This window comes from Caretta caretta, chromosome 1, assembly GCF_965140235.1.
Source record: "Caretta caretta isolate rCarCar2 chromosome 1, rCarCar1.hap1, whole genome shotgun sequence".
In the NCBI taxonomy this organism is placed as follows: domain Eukaryota; kingdom Metazoa; phylum Chordata; order Testudines; family Cheloniidae; genus Caretta; species Caretta caretta.
Window position 1 is genome coordinate 97739093 of NC_134206.1, and position 23032 is coordinate 97762124.

General features: G+C 42.8%; 1 protein-coding gene across 1 annotated transcript in view; it reads right to left on the minus strand.

Annotated features, from left to right (window-relative positions):
* UGGT2 (UDP-glucose glycoprotein glucosyltransferase 2) overlaps positions 1-23032 on the minus strand; it is a 287095-nt gene that overhangs the window by 49733 nt on the left and 214330 nt on the right. Inside the window, exons 29-31 of the mRNA XM_048853522.2 lie at positions 17062-17147; positions 11445-11529; positions 5784-5869 (exon numbers count right to left, since the gene is read on the minus strand). Coding sequence (XP_048709479.2) covers positions 5784-5869; positions 11445-11529; positions 17062-17147 — 257 coding nt within the window. The remainder of the gene's footprint in view (positions 1-5783; positions 5870-11444; positions 11530-17061; positions 17148-23032) is intronic.

The window sequence follows — 23032 nt, forward strand, 5'->3', positions numbered from 1 at the left end:
CAGTCATGTGAGCTACCCCACGAAGTCTCTGTTATTTCAATCACATCAGAGTTCTTTGACTGTGCCAGGACCTCCAATTCTTCCTGCTTGTTTCCCAGGCTTCTTGCGTTCGTGTAAATGCACCTAAGATACCTAACCGATTGCCCTGCTTTCTCAGTGTGAATCAGGAGGCCTCCCCTACTGCACCCTCCTCCTTTTGTTTCCTCCTGGTATTCCACTTCCCCACTTACCTCAGGGCTTAGGCCACCGTTCCCTGCTGAACCTCGTTTAAAGCCCTCCTCACTAGGTTAGCAAGCCTGCCTGCAAAGATACTCTTCCCTCTCTTTGTTAGGTGGATCCCATCTCTTCCTAGCAATCCTTCTTCCCGGAACAACACCCCATGGTCGAGAAATCCAAAGCCCTCTCTCCAACATCACCTGTGTAACCACGCATTTACCTCCACAATTCGACGGTACCTACCTGGGCCTTTTCCTTCAACAGAGAGGATGGCTGAGAACACAACTTTCATCTCAAACTCCTTTATCCTTCTTCCCAAAGCCAGTTTTGAAGCTAAGTATTTCGAATAGACTTCTTTCTGCGGTTTAATAGGACCTCTTGTATCTCTGTCACATAAGAAACCTCTACCCCAGAGAACTATTGAAAACCCAAGCTCTATGTTGAAGGATGGCCAAGTCTAGATAGTGTTCAACTGGAATCCTGAGACAGCGGATGGGAAATGGTCAACGCTGCAACACTGCAAAGGAAGCGAGGTGAATCAGATAAGGGTACCAGACTTGCCTTGGACAAGCTGATGCAACTAGAATGACTCTGGCTTTGTCTTGTTTGATCTCGTTCAAAACCCTTAGAATTAATAGTATCAGAGAATGTGCACAGAGAAAGTCCCTTATCCAAGAATGAGAAAGGTGTCTTCCAAGGACTGATGATTCAGATGCCCCAGCAAACTGAATTTCTTGCACTATCTGTTGGCAGCAGTTGTAAAGAGGTCCATTTTTGGAAACCCACCAGGTCAGGAAAATCTGTTTGAGAATCCAAGGGTCCAGTTCCCACTTGTAATCCTGGGAGAAATATTTGGTCAGATCACCTGCCATGGTGTTCTGCATGCCTGAGAGGTTAAGAGACTGAAATGAGAATGTGATAGGCTATACGCTAATTCCATTGTTTTATTGTTTCAGCACAAAGAGAGGGGAATCTTGCTTCTCCATGATGATTTATATAGAACATGCAGGCTATGTTATCTGGCATGACTTTGATGAATTTGTTCAGTTAAGGGAAGGAAGTGGATACGTGACGCATCTGAAGTTGTGATGATAATAGGAGGAGGCTAGGTGAAAGGAAATCATGCATTGGACTCTGGACAGGTCTTTCCACCAGCTGTGTGAGTGTATCCCCTGACAAGGGACAGATACCAACTTGTCTAGACCATGTTTGTTCAGGATACAGACTGTTCTGCAACAACTCTGGAAGCAGCAAAGGTGCAGCCTGGTGTGTTGTGTTATGAAAGTACAAGCTGCCATACGACCCAGCAGTTGGAGGCAACTTCTTGCTGTTGTCTGGGGGCTTATTTCAATCTTGGCAATAAGGCTTGTCAGTGTTGTAAATCTGTCCACAGGGAGGTAAGCTCTACATGTTACAGCATCCAGAGAAGATCCTATGAAGTCTATCTGTACAACTGGAATGAAAATGGACTTTCTGATTGAGCTGAAGTTCTAAGCTGCAGATAAGGACATGGCTGGCTATATTGCAGAGAGAACTTTGGTGTACAACCAGCTCTTTAATAGCCAATTGTTGAGATAGGGGAAGATGATTATTCCCTGCCAACAAACATAAGTGGCTACTACTGCCAGGACTTTGGAAAATACTCTTGGCACAGATGAGAGGCCAAAGGGGAGTACTTGATACATGAAGTGATGCAGGCCATGTTTGAAATGAAGAAACCTCTTGAGAGAGGGGTGATTGCAATCCTCGACCTTCAGATCATGTATGGCTAACCAATCCACAGAATCTAATGATAGAATTACAGCAATGATCCTGAATGTCTGATTTCACTAAGGTGTTTTGAAGTATGAGATCTAAAACTGATCTCCATCCACCATTCTTTTTTGGAACCAGAAAATACTTGGAATAAAATCCCTTCCCCTCTGTGGTGGACTGGAACGGATTCTACAGCCTCTATGCTTAGAAGAGAGGTAGTCTCCTGTCTCAGCAAATGTTTGTGAGAAGTGTCCCTGAGAAGGGATAGGGACAGGAGTGGGATGAGGGGATGGAGGTAAAATGGATGGAGTAGCTTGATGTTATAATTTTCAAAACCCATTTGTTGGATGTACTTTGTTCCCATGCAGCTCAAAAATGGAAGAGACTGCCTCCAAAGGGAGGGAGGTGGGTAGTGTGGTGTAGCTGAAGATTCCCAAGGTGGGGATGTTCTGGGCCTTTGACCACGCCATCAAAATTGAGTGGTGTCGAAAAGACCTGAAACTGCAACCATTTTTTGGTATCTCCATCTCTTAGGTGGTTCGGCCAGCCTATGAATGCCGGAGAACTGGAACGGATGGAATCTCTGTGTTGGGATCTATTAAATTTTTTATTTGCCGGTGTATATATACTGAGAGATCTGAGTGTGGCCCTCAAATCCTTTATAGTGTGCATGGATTAATCAGTAGACTCACTGAGAAGTTTTAGTCTATCAAAAGAAGGTCTTTTATGGCATTTTGGACCATCCTAGAAAACCTCAACTGCTTCATCCAAGATGTTTGATGCATGACAGAAGCAGAGACGGAAGGTGCTTCAATGTCAGATACATCTAGGGAAGCTCACAACCAGGTGCTTGCTAAGAGCTGAGTCAGTTATGAACTCAGCCTGGAACTATTCCTAATGTTCTGGGGGAAGATGATTAATAAAAGTGTTGAGTTTATTGTAGTTGGTGTACCATCTTTGCCATCAGAGCTGATAATTCACTATTCTAAACTGGGGGGGGGGGGTTATGGAAGAGTAGTTTTTACATCCAGCAAGGTTGAAGGGCTTCTGGTCTTTATCATATGATATGAGTTATTATGCTGTTAGTATTGCCTACCATGCTTACTAACAGTCTCTACAACTAAACAGTTGGGTGGAGGGTGTGAAAATAAAAACTTGTATTTTTTTCTGGAACATAATACTTTTTATTTGCATCTGTCAGACTCCAGCTAGTTTTGGCAGGACCCAGTGGAGACTCATTTACTGGTAAAGCTATGCAACCAGAGGGTGTCCTGTGGAGGATGTCCAAGAGCTTAAGTTGAGACACTTGCATCTTCTCCAGTGGGATCTGAAGCGAGTCAGCAATCTATTCCATCAGCTCCTGAAACTGTTTAAAATCGTCAGTGTAAGAGGGCAGAGAAGGTATCACAGCCTCATCTGGTGGAGATATTAGTTTGTGGTGTCACCTCCTTGATCACTTTAGTCGATTGCTCCTCAAAAGACTCCTCGTTTGGTTGGGGCTCTTGAGAAGGGAGAGACGGAGCAGGAGACTGCCCTTCATGACGCTCCCCAAGGAACAGCTAGGAGCCCTTGATACTTGCTGATGACAGGCTACCACCAGTAACAATAAAGCCATTGTGGGGAATCATAAGGTAGGCAGGAGGACTTCAGTGCTGCTCATACCAGTGAGAAGGGGCTAAAGGTAGAAGCCCCAAGGGCACAACTTTCTCAGTTAAGATGTCTGGAAAAATGTTTCTGTGGCGGTATGTAGGGAACCCCTGCACAGAGATCTAGGAATCTGAAGAAGAGTCTTCAGCATAGTCTAGAGAAGAAGCAGACACTGAAGGCAAGAATGGTTGTCCATATAGTGCTGATGATATCAGAGGAAGGTAAGGTCTCTGAGACTTGGGAGATCTCAGCACCAACAATTGTTTGATAACCATTAAAAAAAAACAGAAACTGTGGCACCTCAGACACTGACAAGTCCTTGGAGAATCTAAGCTCCTGCAGTACGGGGTAAATCTCCACCAGGACTGGATGAGGCTCCAGATTAACTGGTGTCAGTACTGAGGATGTTGACAGTAGTATCTTGTTCAGCCAATGGTCCTGGTACTGAGGATGATGACCTCAGAAAGACCAATGTTGCAGTACTGAGGTTTGCATGGTATCACGGGTTCTTTGACGACCTCAAGATCTTCTGAGAGCTCCTGATACCAGAGAGAGCTTCCTGGAACCTGAAGTCTCCAAAATGGTCATTCTTGATGGTGACCAAACCTTTTTTTGGATTAGGCTTTCTATAAGGAGAGCCAGCACTCCCTCCCCATGAGACGTCTACTGGTACCTCTGTGTTCTTATCCCACAAAGATCTAGGTAGGGAGGTTGAAGGGGCACTGTGCTCACTTGGAGGCCAATGTTCCAGGTCTATGTCTGTGGGCTGTATCTGAGGCTGGTCAGAGGGTACCTTCCGTCATGAGGAGCCTAAATTTAATCTCGTTTTTTTTCAAAATATGCTTTTAAAAGCTGAGTAGATCTTGCACTTGGCTTGAATGTGGGTGTGTCCCAGATAGTGGATACACCAGGCATGTCTGTTGCTCACTGGTATAGATTCCCAGCAGGTACGGCAACGCTTGAATCATGGGGATTCTGGCATGCCAGGTTGATGACAACTCCCAAGGCAAACCCCTCAGAAAGGGGGGTTGATGGGGAAAGGGAATATAATCAGAAAACCTCCAATTAACTAAAGAAGTATGATTATCAAAAGAACTAAATAAACTGAACTGGAACTAAGAACTTGAGGCTAAGCTGGATACTCCACCTCAGGCTGTTGAGCAGTTGAGAAGAAACCAGGTGAGATTCACCTGCACAGCTCTATATATCCTTGGTACGGGGCATGAGCATATCTAGAGCACATGCATGGGGCGAAAGGGCACTGCTACCGAAAATCTCTGATCAAAAGGTACAAGAGGCATATTGTGCACCTGCACTGGAACACCCACAAGGACACTACTCAAAGAAGAATTATGAGTTACTTACATCCTTGTTTTTGGACTTTGCTCCATATCTTCCTAGTGATTTCCATTTTCAATTTCAGAAACACATACATAATATTATTGAAAAATAATACATTACTCAGAGTAAATTAATACAATCACATTTGAATCTAAAACATCTAAAATGTATTTTAAAAATATCTAAAATATATGCTCTAGGAATTATTTGGGGAAGTTCTATGGCTTGTGTTATACAGGAGGTTAGACTAGATGATCACAATGGGCCCTTCTGGCCTATGAATCACTACATAATTGTAAAACCAATCCAAATTATTTAAATTCAAGCTTTAATATATACCTGGATGAAAAAAATGTAGAAACACTCAGTTTTCACAAACTTTGTCTGCAAACAGACATATTATTGCCATATCATAGTCTGCTTTAGGAGTTCAATTTGATACATGAGTACCATATTAACAGCTGATTTTTTAATTTCTCTAACCCCTTGATTCTCATAAGAAGATTGAGTCTATGCCATAAGGTGATAGAACACATATTGGTGGAGCAAGTTGGCTGGAGCATCTGGAAAAGGTTATGGAGGGATGAACAGGGAAACAAAATATCCAACAAAATATTTACCTAATATCACCAAGAATATTTGTTTCTATGCTCATCTCTCTTGTCTGTTGAATGATAAACTCTTTGGGGTAAGGCCTTTCTTTTCTTATGTGTTTGTACAGTCCCTGTCACATTTTGGGAGCTTCCACACTATAAATAATAAACTAATAATTATTATAATCATGCTGTATTGGCATGATCCAAGTGAAAACAAACATCAGTTACCTTGTAATGGATTCCCATGCTCCTTTTTCTTCTGTAATCCCAACACTAAGGAGATCTTCATCAATTTTATCAGGTTTTTTTTGTACCTAGTCATTAAAAAAAGTAGCATTCATGTAATTTGAGAGGTTAGTTAGTAAATACAGTAGCTGTAAAATGGACCTATTGGCCAGTTTTAATTCAGCAAGTTTTCTAATTCAGCAAGTTAATTCTTTAATGGTTTGAAATTACACTGTAACAACACCATTTCATACTATTCAAATGTAAGTATTTTGTACACAGTGTAGACTTAATCAGTCCTGTCCACCCGATCTTGAATTTTTTTTTCCATACTAGCATATATTCTACAATGTTATCTATATACATTTCTCAGATTCAGTCTTCTTCCTTTCTTAGCTATGTGACCCATCCTTTCCTTGTACTTTGTAAAATTTGCTCCAGGCATGCCAGAGAGTAGTAACTGATTATGCAACAACTGTTTACACAAGATCATATGGGGATTCACATCCTCAAATCAAAGAGCAGGCTTAAGCACTCTGTGTTTGTATATGTAAAGAGTAATTAATAATACACAAAACTAGTGCAGCCTCCTTTCCATCTTTGCTCATAAAAGGTAGGCTATCAGTATGTGACACAGACCATAGTTAGGGGAAACATGCTGTTGCACTGCCCTTGAAGCAGCCCACGAGGGAGATTGTGAATCACAAGCTCCCTCCTTGTCTCCCCCGTGCTCTGGAGAAGGAGAAAACTGTGACAGATTCGTACCTGTTATAGTGTATGTGTAAGGGGACTGTTGCCCCCTTACTAACATTGAGTGGGAATGTTTTGGTTGGCTAGCTCCCAGTACAAAAGGGGAAGGGTCGATGGGGAATCAGGACCCTGAGACTGACATTCCCCAGGAACAATGGGGAGAGGCCAATGCTCCAGGTCAGCCTGAATGACAGGGCAGGCAGGCAAATCAGGGAGTCAGGAGGCCAGAGGGTCCCGCCCTCCGTGTAAGCTGGAATTGCCTCGGTCGGACAGAGTGGGGCCGAGGTAAGGAGAAAGCCGGGGCCCAAGCTGCGCTGGGGAGCAGAGCTGTGCCAGATCCAGAGGGGCCAGAAAAGCAGCCCAGAGAGAGTAGACTTGCCCTGGGAGGACAGCTGCAGCAACCAGAGCCAGAGGGGCCAGAGAAGCAGCCCAGAGAGGTGGAGGCAGAGCAGCAGCAGTGCTGAGACAGAGTGGTGGAGCTGGGGCTGGAGCAGTCCGGCGCCGGGTGCGGTGAACAGCTAGGGAGAGTTAGGGGGACTCTGGGCAGCGGGCCCAGCACAGGGAGAGGCCTCAGCCAAGAGGCTCTGCAGGCCAGGCTTGGAGGGTGATCGTAACCCCGACAGGGTGGGGGCAACACTGGGAAGAAGGAGTTAGACTACGACTTAGAGCCTGAGAACTTGTAGCCACCACCAGAGCAAGTGTCCAACCCACAGCATCTCAGCCAGGGCCTGAGAAGGCGGCCTGGGACCGACAAGGAACAGACTGTGAATTGCCCTGACATTCCAGAGACACTGTTTGTAATGTTCCCTGCCACAGAGCAGGGTGATGTGTTTTCCTTTAACCTTTCCCATTTTTCCTTATTCCTTTTTAAACTAATTGTTGATTAAATCAATTGTATTTGCTTTAAATCATATGTAATGATCAGTGGGACAGGGAAGTGTCCAGTGTAGAGAGAGTACCCTGGAGTGGGGACACCCTAGCCCCTGTCCTAGGTGACCACAGCAAGGTTGGGGGTCGAGCCCCCCAGGAATCCTGGGCCCAGCCTTGTTGGGGTTACAAGGACTCTGCCAGACAGCAGAGTGGAAGGGGAGTCCTCAAGGGCAAGGAGGCCTCTGGGGAAAGGAAGCGGGAGCGAGGACTCAGATCCTTCCGCTAGCCCATTTCATCGGGGTAGTGCAGAAGCCAGGAAAGTTCCCCACAATAGCAGGACCATTCCCCCGCTTACATATGCTCCTCAATGCACCTTATACCCCCTCTACTCTCTTGTGCCAAAGTCCAAGATGAGCCATGTTCGGGCCCAGTAGCTTCAATTGAATTTACTAGATGGCCTTACTCTCTGAACTACATATCTGCAACCCACATACATTTTTCAAACACTTGAAGTGTCTGAATGTATGTAATTCTATCCAAAATTAATTTAGATTTTTTTTTTGGTATTGTCAAGCTAATGTTATTAGCTTTGTGTCAGTACTGAATCAGTAAAAACCTGTGTTTTTTTTAGTTTCTTCACAGCAAGTGTCTCTGAAGATATAGCCTACATCTGATTTATGATAGATAAGACTGCAGTCTAATTTAAATTAGATACTATCTGCCACATTTGATACAACTCTACTTATTTAAATTACTTGGTTACAACAGATCAAGGGGACACTAACTTTCCAACCATATCATTTACCTAATTTTGACCCAGATTGTGTACTGAGGCTGAACATGTGGATCTCTCTGTATCTGCACGGTACAGGGTTGGGTCAGCTGCCTCTATGGCATTTTATCCCATTTCCCTCAGATCCTGAAAACTTACATCCATGGGACTGGGGAGGAGACTCAGAGGAAACATGTCCTGTTGCCTCTGCCCTGTAGCTCTGTACCTTTCTCAGCCTCTGAAGGTCCAAAACTGGCACACACTGTATGAAGAAGTCTCAAAATGAGAAACTAAAAAAATAATAATGCTGGAAACGTGAAGTACTGTGGGATTCCTTACTCCTTTACAATAGGTAACTCTTCACATAACAGGGGGTAGCCGTGTTAGTCTGTATCCACAAAAACAAGGAGTCCAGTGGCACCTTAAAGACTTAACAGATTTATTTGAGCATAAGCTTTCGTGGGTAAAAACCTCACTTCTTTAGATGCATGGAGTGACAGTTACAGATGCAGACATAAATATACTGACACATGAAGAGAAAGGAGTTATCTCACAAGTTTGGAGAACCAGTGTTGACAGGGTCAATTCCGTCAGGTTGGATGTAGTCCACTCCCAACAATAGATGATGAGGTGTCAATTTCAGGAGAGGCAAAGCTGCTTCTGTAATGAGCCAGCCACTCCCAGTCTCTATTCAAGACCAAATTAATGGTGTTAAATTTGCAAATGAATTTTAGTTCTGCTGTTTCTCTTTGAAGTCTGTTTCTGAAGTTTTTTGTTCAAGTATAGCTACTTTCACATCTGTTATAGAATGTCCAGGAAGATTCAAGTGTTCTCCCACTGGCTTTTGTGTGTTACTATTCCTGATGTCCGATTTGTGTCCATTTATTCTTTTACGTAGGGACTGTCCGGTTTGGCCAGTGTACATGGCAGAGGGGCATAAAGATGTAGAAGCTCTTTATACCAATATTCCACATGAGGATGGACTACAAGCTGCCAAGAACAGTAACCGTGATAAGGCCACGGCACACCTGGTGGCTGAGCTTTGTGACTTTGTCCTCACACACAACCATTTCAGACTTGGGGACACCTTATACCTTCAAGTCAGTGGCACTGCTATGGGTACCTACATGGCCTCACAGTATGCCAACATCTTTATGGCTGACTTAGAGCCACGCTTCCTCAGCTCTTGTCCCTTAGCGCCCCTCCTCTACTTGCGCTACATTGATGACATCTTCATCATATGGACCCACGGGAAGGAGGCCCTTGAAGAATTCCACCTGAATTTCAACAATTTCCACCCCACCATCAACCTCAGCCTGGGCCACACAAGAGATCCACTTCCTGGACACTATAGTGCAAATAAGTGATGGTCACATAAACACCACCCTATACTGGAAACCTACTGACCGCTATACTTATCTACATGCCTCCAGCTTCCATCCAGGACTGATCACACAATACATTGTCTACACCCAAGCCCTAAGATACAACTGAATTTGCTCCAATCCCTCAGACAGAGACAAGCACCTACAAGATCATTATCAAGCATTCTTAAAACTACAGTACCCACCTGGGGAATTGAGGAAACAGATTGACAGAGCGAGACGGGTACCCAGAAATCACCTACTACAGGACAGGCCCCACAAGGAAAATAACAGAACAGCACTGGCCATTACGTGCATCCCCCAGCTAAAACCTTTCCAGCACATTATCAGCGATCTACAACCTATCCTGGAAAACGATCCCTCACTCTCACAGACTTTGGGAGACAGGCCAGTCCTCACTTACAGACAACCCCCCAACTTGAAGCAAATACTCACCAGCAACTACACATCACAGAAACACTAACTCAGGAACCAATCCCTGTAGCAAACCTTGTTGACTACTCTGTCCCCATATCTACTCTAGTGACACCATCAGAGGACCCAACCACATCAACCACACGATCAGAGGCTCATTCACCTGCACGTCTACTAATGTTATATATGCCATCATGTGCCAGCAATGCCCCTCTGCCATGTACATTGGCCAAACCGGACAGTCCCTATGTAAAAGAATAAATGGACACAAATCGGACTTCAAGAATGGTAACAAACAAAAGCCAGTGGGAAAACACTTGAATCTTCCTGGACATTCTATAACAGATTTGAAAGTAGCTATACTTGAACAAAAAACTTCAGAAACAGACTTCAAAGAGAAACAGCAAAACTAAAATTCATTTGCAAATTTAACACCATTAATTTGGGCTTGAATAGGGACTGGGAGTGGCTGGCTCATTACAGAAGCAGCTTTGCCTCTCCTGAAATTGACACCTCATCATCTATTGTTGGGAGTGGACTACTTCCACCCTGATCGAATTGGCCCTGTCAACACTGGTTCTCCACTTGTGAAGTAACTCCCTTCTCTTCATGTGTCAGTATATTTATGTCTGCATCTGTAACTGTCACTCCATGCATCTGAAGAAGTGAGGTTTTTACCCACAAAAGCTTATGCTCAAATAAACCTGTTAGTCTTTAAGGTGCAACCGGACTCCTTGTTGTCTTCACATAACCTCACTTTCATTATTCTTTATTTCTGATGTAATTTGCAACTATAGAAGTAAAGGGACACCAAATTTTTATGGAATGCAGGTAATTCTGGGACGAAAATGAGTGATATCCTTCAAAATGATGGACAGTTGAAAGGCATGCCTGTGGGGAATGCAGAGTAAAATTAAAAGAGCCAGCATCAGAGATGGAAAAATATCCTAGCAGCTCCAACAGAGCAAAGGTATTGGAAATGATAAGGGGATTGGGATGGAGGTGCGGCAGAGCTGGTGCAGGTGGCTCTGGTTTCCAGTTGATTGTAAGGAATCTGTTGGTTGTGGGAGCTAAGCCTTCTTGTTTCTTTCACCAGGGAGACCAGTCTTGCACCTTCAGAGATGAAAGAATTCATAGGAAATTCCACGAGGGAAAACTCAATCTTTCCAGTCACCTACACAGAATTTTTCTGTGTAAAGGACAACTTGGAACTTTGTATTTATAATAAAATTATAATTGAAAAAAAATTACTCCTTCATAAAAGTACCATGATATGTTATGTATTATGGCAATACAAAAAACATGCAACAAATTAATTGATGGCATGAATCCATGCATCTGGGGATATAGTTATAAAAAATCTGAATAGTATAGTCTGACTTTCATCTTGCTGTTAAACATAACCCAAGACACCTGAGCATTATTAATATGTTTAAAGAAATAATGCACACACAAAATTATCTGCTTACATACTTTGACTTTGATGATTTTGCTCTTGAAGTTGTTTAATACTACAATAACATCTTCCAGGTGGACTGAAGAATCTGCTCCTTCATGGCTATGAGAAAAAACAACAACAGATATACAAATGTATACACTCCTTAAAATGTTACATATATTAAATTTTATTTTTATTTTATAACTGTTTACATTTGGCCAACCTAAAAATATCTGTGTACTGTATGTCCTGCACTAGTTTTCTGATGTCGGAACCTTTCTCAATTTTTCTTCTTCACAGCGCTTAACAGGAGTCTCCATACAGTTATAGTAAAATGACTGATAGGTTCTTTCACAATAATTGTGCTTCATCACTGCATAACACAAGAGTGTCCCCATCACCACGTAAGACTTTGCATTTTCAAATACCAACACTTTCTTTGGAAAGAAGACTGTAAAATGACATATCTTGCCAAACTGAATACCTGAATGTTGAATTTTTATTCCCTTGACTACTAAAGAAGAACCTAAAAGCTATACTACTTGAATATTCTTCAGTCACATGAGGATTTAAAACGAACACCCTGTACTACATAAACGGGGATATTTATTGAGGTTTAAAGGAATTTCCAGTTTTATTAAGTACTAGAAATAAATATATGGTTAAAAAATATTAAAAACAATTATATTGTTATATTAGTATCACTGTTTCTTGTTAAGGTTGCTCAACACTTCCCTGTAATGGGGCACACAAGAAATGGTTACTCACCCTGTGTAGAAATGGCAGTTCTTCAAGATGTGTCCCCCTGTGGGTGCTCCATTATCGGTGCACTTGAGCCCCGTGCACCTTTGATAAGAGATTTTTCATAGTGACATTCATTTGGCCCGCACATGCATGTTACTCCACCTCGTGCTCCATGCAGTTACTATATAGGACTGTACAGACTAACGGTCCTCAGTTCCTTCTCTACCACAAAGCCCCATGACAGTGAACTCTGAAGCAGAGAGGAGAAGGGGGGGTAGTGGAGCACTCATAGGTACACCTATCTTGAAGAACTGCAGTTACTGTACAGGGTGAGTAACCATTTCTTGTGTGCCCCATTACAGGGAAGTGTTGAGTAACCTTAATAAGAAGCAGTGATACTAATATAACAATATAATTTTTTCTAATATTTTTCATCATATATTTAATTCTAGTACTTAATAAAACTGGAAATTCCTTTAAACCTCAATAAATATCCCTGTTTATGTAATACAGGTTTCAGGTAATACCATTTCTTCTTTGAGTAGTGTTCTTATGTGTGACTACTGAGCAGTTTCCCTTTAAAGAGGAGGGGGCTTTGGAGTCTAGTCCAGTATGGAAGAAAGTACCAGCTGAGCTGAACACAGTATTGGAAGCAGAGTCACAGATTATTGCACAGTGTTCAGCGAAAGTATGCTTAGAAGCCCAAGTTGCGGCTTTACATATTTCAGTGATAGAAACGTTTTTAAGAAAGACTGCGCAGGTGGAAATAAATCGTGCAGACTATTCTCGTACGTTAGTAGATGCTTTGAGATTACGATAATGGTAGCAGTTACTAATAGTCAGTTATCTACCTAGAAAGCCTCTGTTTAGAGATTGCAGCTCCCTTTGTTCTATCTATGATCAAAACAAGCTGGAAGACTTCCTGAAAGGTTTAGTCCCATCTAGTTAGAAGACCAGAGCTCCCCTGATATCAAGCATGTTGAACATGCTTATCCCAGTGAGGTTTAGGTTGAAAAATGGGGAGGTGAATGGGCTGATTAATATGGAAATGAGAAACTATTTTTGGCAAAAAACTCAGGGTGTGGACATAATGTAACCTTGTCTCTGAAAAATACTGTAATTGTGGGATATGGCATAAGAGAAACTATTTCTACCACTTATTGAGCCAATGAGATGGCAACCAAAAATGCCATTTTCATTAATAAATAGAGAAGCGAGCAAGCAGCGATAGGTTCAAACAGTGGTCTTGTAAGGCATGTAAGAATCAAACTGAGGTCCCAAACCAGAGTAGGGCATTTAACTGGCTGAAAAGGGTTACCCGGGCGTTCGAGGAATCTCACTGTTGTTGGATGGGCAAATATGGAGTAAATCTTTATTGGAGATGGAAGGCTGTGATGGCTGTCGCATGAACTCTAATGGAGCTCAGTGATAACCTGAGGTCTGTAGTTCTGGAATGTAGTCCAGTATCTCTGGCAGCAAAGGGATAGCTCAGTGGTTTGAGCATTGGCCTGCTAAACCCAGGGTTGTGAGTTCAGTCCTTGAGGGGGCCATTTAGGGATCTGGGGCAAAAATTGGGGATTGGTCCTGCTTTGAGCAGGGCGTTGGACTAGATGACCTCCTGAGGTCCCTTCCAGCCCTGATATTCTATGATTCTATGAGGTGGTCGATGCAATGTGTTTGAGATCACACTAGCAGGCAAATCTTACTCATTTCTGTAAATAAGTGAAGCACGTAGACTGTTTCCTGCAGTGTGGTAACACCCTTTTTACTTGCTGTGAAAAGGCCATTTGTATGTCCATGAACCATCAAGCAGCCATGCTTTGAGTTGAAGGATTATGAGATTGGGGTGAAGGATCTTCCTGCTCTCCTGAGAGAGGAGATCAAGAATGGTGTGGACAGTAATCAGGAAGAACACACCCAGCTGTAAGTAAGGAAACCATGTTTGTCTGGGTCATGTTGGAACAATCAGAATAACTCTAGCCTTGTCCTTTCTTATTCCGAGTAGGACTCTGGATATCAGAAGAGTTGGGGGAATGTGTACAGAAGACCCGGTGACCACTGGTCCAGGCTGAGGTTGATGTTGGGATGGGAATTGTTGAAATCATGGTGGAATTCCTCAACTTCAACTTTGTGTAATGACACATCCACTCCCAGTCTCTAGCATTTGCTCAAGAAACTCCCTGAAAAAGCACAAGAACAAATCCGCACAGACACACCCCTGGAACCCAAACCTGAGGCATTCTATCTGCTACCCAAGATCCATAAACCTGGAAATCCTGGACGCCCCATCATCTCAGGCATTGGCACCCTGACAGCAGGATTGTCTGGGTATGTAGACTCCCTCCTCAGGCCCTACGCTACCAGCACTCCTAGCTATCTTCGAGACACCACTGACTTCCTGAGGAAACTACAATCCATCGTGATCTTCCTGAAAACACCATCCTGGCCACTATGGATGTAGAAGCCCTCTACGCCAACATTCCACACAAAGATGGACTACAAGCCGTCAGGAACAGTATCCCCGATAATGTCACAGCAAACCTGGTGGCTGAACTTTGTGACTTTGTCCTCACCCATAACTATTTCACATTTAGGTACAATGTATACCTTCAAATCAGCGGCACTGCTATGGATACCCGCATGGCCCCACAGTATGCCAACATTTTTATGGCTGACTTAGAACAATGTTTCCTCAGCTCTCATCCCCTAATGCCCCTACTCTACTTGCGCTACATTGATGACATCTTCATCATCTGGACCCATGGAAAAGAAGCCCTTGAGGAATTCCACCAGGATTTCAACAATTTCCATCCCAACATCAACCTCAGCCTGGACCAGTCCACACAAGAGATCCACTTCCTGGACACTACGGTGCTAATAAGCGATGGTCACATAAACACCACCCTATACCGGAAACCTACTGACCGCTATTCCTACCTACATGCCTCCAGCTTTCACCCTGACCACACCACACGATCCATTGTCTACAGCCAAGCTCTACGATACAACCACATTTTCTCCAACCCCTCAGACAGAGACAAACACCTACAAGATCTCTATCAAGCATTCTTACAACCACAAAACCCACCTGCTGAAGTGAAGAAACAAATTGACAGAGCCAGAAGAGTACCCAGAAGTCACCTACTACAGGATAGGCCCAACAAAGATAAAAACAGAACGCCACTAGCCATCACCTTCAGCCCCCAACTAAAACCTCTCCAACGCATCATCAAGGATCTACAACCTATCCTGAAGGACGACCCATCACTCACAAATTTTGGGAGACAGGCCAGTCCTTGCCTACAGACAGCCCCCCAACCTGAAGCAAATACTCACCAGCAACCACACAACAGAACCACTAACCCAGGAACCTATCCTTGCAACAAAGCCCGTTGCCAACTGCGTCCACATATCTATTCAGGGGACACCATCATAGGGCCTAATCACATCAGCCACACTATCAGAGGCTTGTTCACCTGCACATCTACCAATGTGATAATACCACCATGTGCCAGCAATGCCCCTCTGCCATGTACATTGGTCAAACTGGACAGTCTCTACGTAAAAGAATAAATGGACACAAATCAGATGTCAAGAATTATAACATTCATAAACCAGTTGGAGAACACTTCAGTCTCTCTGGTCACTCGATTTCAGACCTAAAGGTCGCAATATTAGAACAAAACGACTTCAAAAACAGACTCCAACGAGAGACTGCTGAATTGGAATTAATTTGCAAACTGGATACAATTAACTTAGGCTTGAATAGAGACTGGGAGTGGATGTGTCATTACACAAAGTAAAACTATTTCCCCATGTTTATTTCCCCCACTGCTCCTCGGACGTTCCGGTTAACTGCTGGAAATGGCCCACCTTGATTATCACTGCAAAAGGTTTTCTCTCGCCCCCTCGCCCCCCCGGCTCTCCCTGCTGGTAATAGCTCATCTTAAGTGATCACTCTCCTTACATGTGTATGATAACACCCATTTTTTCATGTTCTGTGTGTATATAAATCTCCTCACTGTATTTTCCACTGAATGCATCCGAAGAAGTGAGCTGTAGCTCACGAAAGCTTATGCTCAAATAAATTGGTTAGTCTCTAAGGTGCCACTAGTACTCCTTTTCTTTTTATAAGCTTCAGTGACTCCCCTGAATGAGATGTTAGAATGGATGATACAAAAAAAAATTAATGAAGAGAACAAAACACCAAATCAGTCTGAAATGAAGGTACAAAGTCTATCTTCATCCCTCACTGTCTATCACTGCTCAGAACACAGCCCTGATTAAAAACTGGAGATAGAAGCAGCTCTACTAAAAAAACGAACACGATATTGCAACATACATGTTTCTGGCATGCCAGCTAGGAAGAGAAAACTAGGACTTGTAGCATTTGTGGAAAAGATATTATCCAAGTTGCTTAACATAAATAGAGATGTAGTGTAATGAGACTGAAATGTTACCATGAATACAAGAATGTGGGCTGGCTCCATTATCCTCAGTCCCTATTTTATCTCTACTAGTTCCCAATTAACTAATACAATTCAGGATCAGCCTAATGAGGATTTTAAGTCTTTGCAAAATGTTACCTCATCCTCCCCACTCTATGTGGCTAAGCAGTAGAACCTTTAGGTAGATTGCTAATTTTTAGGAAAAACCATTTCTATGAAGAGAGACTCACTGATACTCAACCTTTTAAATTTTACCCATCCAAGCTTTCCCCCCCCCCACTGCATTTGCTAATCAGTATTATCATCATTGCTAGCTTTTTATTCCTATTTGCATATTGTTTTTGTTTGTTTTCCTTCTGTAAATTCCATATTTTTGCGAACGCTGTGACACTCTTTTACAAAATATTTTTGTAAATGTAAGTTACAACTGTGTTTGCTCAAAAATTAGGTTACTACTTACACAAATATTTGGTAGATGTCTTCCGATCTTCCTTTGCGTAATCTCAATGTCCACGCACCTGGATTTGCTTTCAACTGAAAATACCCCTGTAAGCAAAGAGAAATAGTAACACAGTCTGGTTTTATCAAAACTTTGGAAACAACCACCTTCACATGTAAACAGATTCTCCAGCATTCAGTACTGTCTGTCATCAAAGCTACTTACTACACACACTCAGCTGCAATTCTAGCCCCGAAATCAGTATTACGGTAATGCAGTCAAGTGCCTTCTCCCCTTTATGTTCACATCCACAAGCTCTTAGTGATAAAGAGAGTTGTTCCTGCCTGAATATGGAATTTATATAAAGAATTTTCTTCTTCTTTCTCCTTTATGCCACTTTTCCTGGTGAGGGTTGTGGCTGCAGCATGGAGAGTAGGGAGGACCAAACCTCCTTTTCCTCCGCAACAGGAGGTTCCAGGTCCTCCTGGGGGATTCCCTGACATTCCCAGGCCAGCCAGGATATGTAATACCTCCAGTGTGTCCTTGGTCGGCCTCAGGGCCTCTGCCCCATGGGATGTGTCCAGTAGAGTTCCAACGGAAGCCTCCCAGGGGGCATCCTTATCAGGTGCCCGAACCACCTTAACTGGCTCTTCTTGATCAGGAGGAGTAGCGGCTCTACTCCGAGGCCCTCCTGAATAGCCAAGCTCCTCACCCTATCTTGGAGAGTATGCCCAGCCACCCTGCAGAGAAACCTCATTTCCGCCACTTATCCCCACGATCTTGTCCTTTCAGTCATTACCCAAGGTTTGTGACCATAGGTGTGGATGGGGATGTAGAGCGACTTGTGAATGGAGAGTTTTGTCCAAGAACTCAGCTCCTGCTTCACCACCATGGATCAGTATAACCCCCACATCACCGACACACCAATCCGCCAGTTGATCTCATGCTCCCACTTGCCGTCACTCATGAACAAGACAAGTAGGTACTTAAATACTAAGGGCAGCTGCTCCCCCCTCACCTGGAGAGAGCAGTCCACTTTCTTCCAGGAAAGGACCATGACCTCTGATTTGGAGGTTCTGATTCTCATCCCAGCCACTTCACACTCAGCAGCAAAACATACAAGGGAGCGTCAGAGATCGCAGTCTGAAGAAGCAAGGACATCATCATCTACAAACAGCTGAAAAGCCACCTCCGAGCCCCATACCGGATGCACTCCACAGCTCAGCTGCGCCTTGATATTTTGTCCATGAAAATCACAAAAAGGAGTGGGGACAAGACCAAATGCCCACCTTGAACGAACCAATGCGTCAAATGCCCACCTTGAACGAACTCAACTTAATGCCAAGAATATGAACGCAACTCTCACTCCAAGAATAGAGGGACCGGATAGCATGCAGAAGTGGCACCTCATACTCCCACAGCACTTCCCACAAGACATCTTGGGGAATGCAGTCATATTTCTTCTCCAGGTCCACAAAATAAAGGTAAAATGGATTAGCAAATTCCCACAACACCTTGAGTATCTGTGAGCGAGCAAAGAGCTGATCCCTTGTTCCATGGCCGGGAGGGAATCCACATTGTTTCTCCTGAATCTGAGGTTCTACTAACGTGCATAACCTTCTTTTCAGCACCCTAGTATAGGCTTTGCCGGGGAGGCTGAGGAGTGTGATCCCCCTATAGTTGGAACACACCTTCTGGTCTTCTTTCTTAAAGATTGGGACGACCACCCCAGTTTGTCAGTCCAGAGGAACTGCACCCACCTTCCACACAACACTGAAGAGGTGTGTTGACTACAACACCCCAACGTTATCCAGTGCTTTCAACATGTCTGGGTGAATCTCATCCACACCTGCTGCTTTATCACGACGAAGGCACTCTACCGCCGTATCGACTTCAGCATCAGAAATAGATCCAATCTCATTGGAGGTTTCTGGCACCAGAAGGGGGGCATGTCCATCGGACTGAGGATTTCCTCAAAGTGCTCCTTCCACCTCTTGACAATCTCCTCAGTCAAGGTCAGCATTTCACCACCCATGCTGAGTATAGCCTGGGAACATCCCACTGATCTTTCCTAAGGCAACGAATGGTTTGCCAGAACATCTTTGAGGCTGTCCAGTAGTCATTCTCCGTGGTATCTCCAAACTCCTCCCAAGCCTGGGCTTTTGCTTCAATGACCGTCACAACCACAGCCCTCTTACCAGTTGGTACTTCGTCAGCTGTATCAGGAGTCCAGTTCATAAGCATTGCTCAGAAGGCCTCCTTCGACTTGGCAGCTTCCCTCACCACTGGAGTCCACCAGCAGGACCTAGGGTTGCCACTATGACAGGCACCAACTGCCTTCAGGCCACAGCTTTTTGTGGTTGCCTCAACAATTGAGGCCCTGAATAATGGTCCACTCAGACTCAGTGTCCAAGACCTCACCCAGAATGCAGGAGAAGTTCTTCTGGAGGTGGGAATTGAAGTCCTTCACTAGATGTTCCCAGGTGACGTGCGCTGATCATTTGGGCCTCCTGTGTCTATCTGGCCGGCGTCCCATGTGTTGGATCCAACTCACCACCAAGTGGTGATCAGCTGCCAGCTCTGCCCCTCTCTTCACCTGAGTGTCCAGAACATATGGCCTTAGGTCCAATGAGATGACTATGAAGTCAATCATCGATCTTTGGCCTAAGGTGCTCTGGTACCAACTACATTTATGAGCAACCTTGTGTTTGTATAGAAAGAATCTCTATGTAAAATAATGGGCTGTTCCCTATTCCTCTGATATCACAAGCCAATGAACCAATTATTGAACAGGATTTTTGGCTCCAGTCTACCTCTTCTCAATCAGACTTGCTTCTTGCTCTCCAGTTAAGACAGTCAGAGCTACTCTCAAGAAACTAAAAACAACTAAAAACCCTCTTCATCAGATACTTCATGGATGGGTCACTACAAAAACTAATTTCCCTCTGCTGATACTCACACCTTCTTGTCAACTGTTTGAAATGGGCCACCTTGATTGCATTGGCCTCATTAGCACTACAAAAGTAATTTTCCCTCCCTTGGTATTCACCCCTTCTTGTCAACTGTTGAGAATAGGCCACTTCCACCTTAACTGAATTGGCTCATTAGTACTGACCCCCCACTTGATAAGGCAACTCCCATCTTTTCATGTGCTGTGTATTTTCCACTCCATGCATCTGATGAAGTGAGTTTTAGCTCACGAAAGCTTATGCCCAAATAAATTTGTTAGTCTCTAAAGTGCCACAAGACTCTTCGTTGTTTTTGCTGATACAGACTAACACGGCTACCACTCTGAAGCCTCTCAAGAAACTGTGAATCTAAAACTCCAGCTACTCACAAACTTGGGGTTCCGGACTGGGTAATCTCTTTGGAGAAATTCAATTTACAGGTAGAAACAAATTTCCTATTCAGCTCAAGACTCCCAAGAAGGAATAATGATATATGCCTAACAGTATCTGAAACCCAGACGAGGCAGGCCTCTGAAACTGAAGGGGCATGAGAAAGAGTTACTTCAGATGATTCAATTATGCAGACTGAGAATGAACGCAGCATTTGCTGAAGTACCATAGTACACTTGTCATTGGTTGAATGTGAACTGAGTGGAAGGTGGCTGACTGGCATTCCTCGTCAAGCAACGGAGATTTTTTCTTTCCCTGTAAAGCAGACATGGCTAATATAAAATGAACTTAACTCTCTGAGGAACATGGGACGCTCTCTATGCTACAATAACTACATGCCAGAACTGAAAAGAACTCAGTTATGCAAAGCAGATTCAGAGGATGAAGTGGATAGTAAAAAGCCCCCGCCCTTATGCTTCTTTACAATTTAAAAATGTGAAGATGTTTTTGTTTATTTGTGCTTTACAACAAATATTATTTACTGCTTGTTTCCCCGTACACATTTACATAATACTTGATGTATTTTATTTATTAAATTAGTGATATAACATAAAACAGCTTTATGTATTCAAAAATTCTATTAGCAGTGGCTAAAACAGTGGTCACCATGACTCACTGTTATGAGATTCTACAAGAAAGGCTCAAAAATTAGCTAAGAATCCACTCAACTGACTACATGTGCTTTGCTCAATTACATAGCATGCTGGTGAGGCACAACATATAGAAATCCATTTATAATTCTGTTTTCATCTTTAGTGTTCAGAATATTTAATACTCTGAAGAAATTCCCTCCATTTCAGACAAAACCTCAAAACATGAATTTTTAAAGTAGATCTTTAAAAAGATCTTAAAAGATCTTAAAGATTTTAAAAAGATCTTCTGTACTTTCCACAGTATGCATCCGATGAAGTGAGCTGTAGCTCACAAAAGCTTATGCTCAAATAAATTGGTTAGTCTCTAAGGTGCCACAAGTACTCCTTTTCTTTTTGCAGATACAGACTAACACGGCTGTTACTCTGAAACCTGCCTTTTAAAGTAGTGGATTTTTAAATTATTTTTTCCATTTCTTTCATTTGGGTAAAAAGTACATAAGATCCCTCATGCCCATCCACCTAAACCACTTTGAATGGTGGTAATCCTACTATATAAATCTAGTCCCAAATATTTCAGTGAATAATACCATGCCAATCAAAAAAAAATGAAAATTAATGTTTAAGTGTTTCACTTTTTTTTCTAAATATTAAAAGAGTTAGGTTCCACACACCCAAAAGCCCTCTTTGGTAGAAAGGAAAACAATAACTAGCACTGTCTGAGAATATTTTAATATTGACACACTGCTGGCTGCCACTAAACCTTAGACTTCTAATAGTTAAGGAAACGTAAAAGACTATCCAGGTTACTTAACCATTAACTGGAATTCTTTGAATGTATCACTTTCACAGATTCACATTACTGGGATTGAGTATCAAGTCAAATAAACACAAAACTGTAAAAAACAGTTCACAATGGAGAACCTTGTAGAGACTGCATCTATAAAAGGATAAATGCTGGTCCCATTCTTTAAATTCTGTTCAGAACCAGCACTCCAAAGACAAAAAGAAAGGGTAGAAGAGTTTGGATGTCAGAAGACAATATACTCAGAGAACTACAATTACTAGTAAGTAAGCAACCTAGTTTTCTCTCCTACAGATACTCATAAGCCTTGTCTATACTAAAAAAAAAAAAAATACACAAAATTGTGGTTAACAGTGCACAATAATGCCACTACGTGGCTCTGCACTTGTTCTGAGAAAGTTCAAATGCTACGCCATCATTACGTTAATGTGGACTGAGAACTTAGACTACAGGCACAAACATAATAGCACTAATTGTGCAACTAGTGTTCCTACTAGCATTATTCAGTACACCAGTCATATCTTGGTTTTTCTGTACTCTGCTGGCCTGGGGTTACATTTTTCAAAAGCTCTTCATCTATACTTATTTCACTGCACATACTTTCTCACCAGGACTCACCTCTTAACGGTCACTGTGAAACTGAGCTGCTTCTGGGGCATTTCTCAGAAGAACATCGTAAGAGCATGTTGTCATGCTCACTGGCTCATACTGTCCATGAGAGCGTTAAAGAACAAAGGGCAAAATTTTCAGAAGTGCCTAAGTCCCATTAAAAAAATTACCTAAACACTTAGGAGCCTAAGTCTGGTCTGGTTATAGAAGACAAAATATGATTCCTAGGAGATTTAGGCTCTTAAGTGCTTAGGTCCTTTTGAAAATGGGACTTAGGCACTTTTGAAAATTTTACTTCAAAACAATGTATTTAACAATGTATGTAACAATGTATGTAACAATGTATTTAACAATGTATGTAACAATGTATTTAACAAGATGCAAACATGAAATTACTAATTGTGCTTCCCCTAAATACAAATATAACAACAAACACTAATTCTGGTGAGACCTCAGTATTCCAAGTCCAAAGATAGCAGAAAATGAGCTGAGAGAGCAAGATCTGCGTGTCACCCTTTATAGACGTCATCTCTATATTATTCAGTATATACATCGAAGCATAAAACTCTGAAGTATACTAACTACTTTTA